Consider the following 676-nt stretch of genomic DNA (forward strand, 5'->3'; position numbering starts at 1 on the left):
CCCGACTGTGACAAGGCCTTCTCGTACCCGTCCAAGCTGGCCACGCACCGGCTAGCACACGGCGGCGCCCGACCGCACCCGTGCCCCGACTGCCCCAAGGCTTTCTCCTACCCCTCCAAGCTGGCAGCCCACCGCCTCACGCACAGCGGCGCCCGCCCGCACCCGTGCCCACACTGCCCGAAGGCCTTTGGCCACCGCTCCAAGCTGGCTGCTCACCTCTGGACCCACGCGCCCGCCCGCCCCTACCCGTGCCCCGACTGCCCCAAGTCCTTCTGCTACCCTTCCAAGCTGGCAGCCCACCGCCACACGCACCACGCCACGGACGCCCGCCCCTACCCCTGCCCGCACTGCCCCAAGGCTTTCTCGTTTCCCTCCAAGCTGGCCGCCCATCGCCTGTGTCACGACCCCCCCACCGCGCCGGGCAGCCGAGCCACGGCCCGGCACCGATGCGCCAGCTGCGGCCAGGCCTTTGGCCAGAGACGCCTCCTGCTCCTTCACCAAGGCAGTCACCACCAGGTGGAGGGCCAGGGGGAGAGAGAGTGAGCCCTTTGCTTGGCTCTCTGGACCCCTCTGCCGCCAGCCCCGATCAATAAAGAGACGGGATTTATTTTCTTTCTTTTTTTTTTTTGTTTTTGAGTTGGAGTCTCACTCTGTCGCCCAGACGGGAGTGCAGTGG

The 676-nt window shown here is 67.2% G+C and overlaps 1 protein-coding gene across 1 annotated transcript in view; it reads left to right on the forward strand.

Annotated features, from left to right (window-relative positions):
- ZNF575 (zinc finger protein 575) overlaps positions 1-599 on the forward strand; it is a 1805-nt gene extending 1206 nt beyond the window's left edge. The window contains 1 exon segment of the mRNA XM_021709201.1: positions 1-599. This exon segment is cut by the window's left edge and continues 20 nt beyond it. Within this exon segment, the coding sequence (XP_021564876.1) occupies positions 1-543 (543 nt within the window). The 3' untranslated portion in view covers positions 544-599.
- The last annotated feature ends 77 nt before the right edge of the window (positions 600-676 follow it).

The sequence above is a fragment of the Carlito syrichta genome, unplaced genomic scaffold (genome assembly GCF_000164805.1).
Source record: "Carlito syrichta isolate Samal-C Ts95f unplaced genomic scaffold, Tarsius_syrichta-2.0.1 Scaffold169151, whole genome shotgun sequence".
Classification (NCBI taxonomy): Eukaryota; Metazoa; Chordata; class Mammalia; order Primates; family Tarsiidae; genus Carlito; species Carlito syrichta.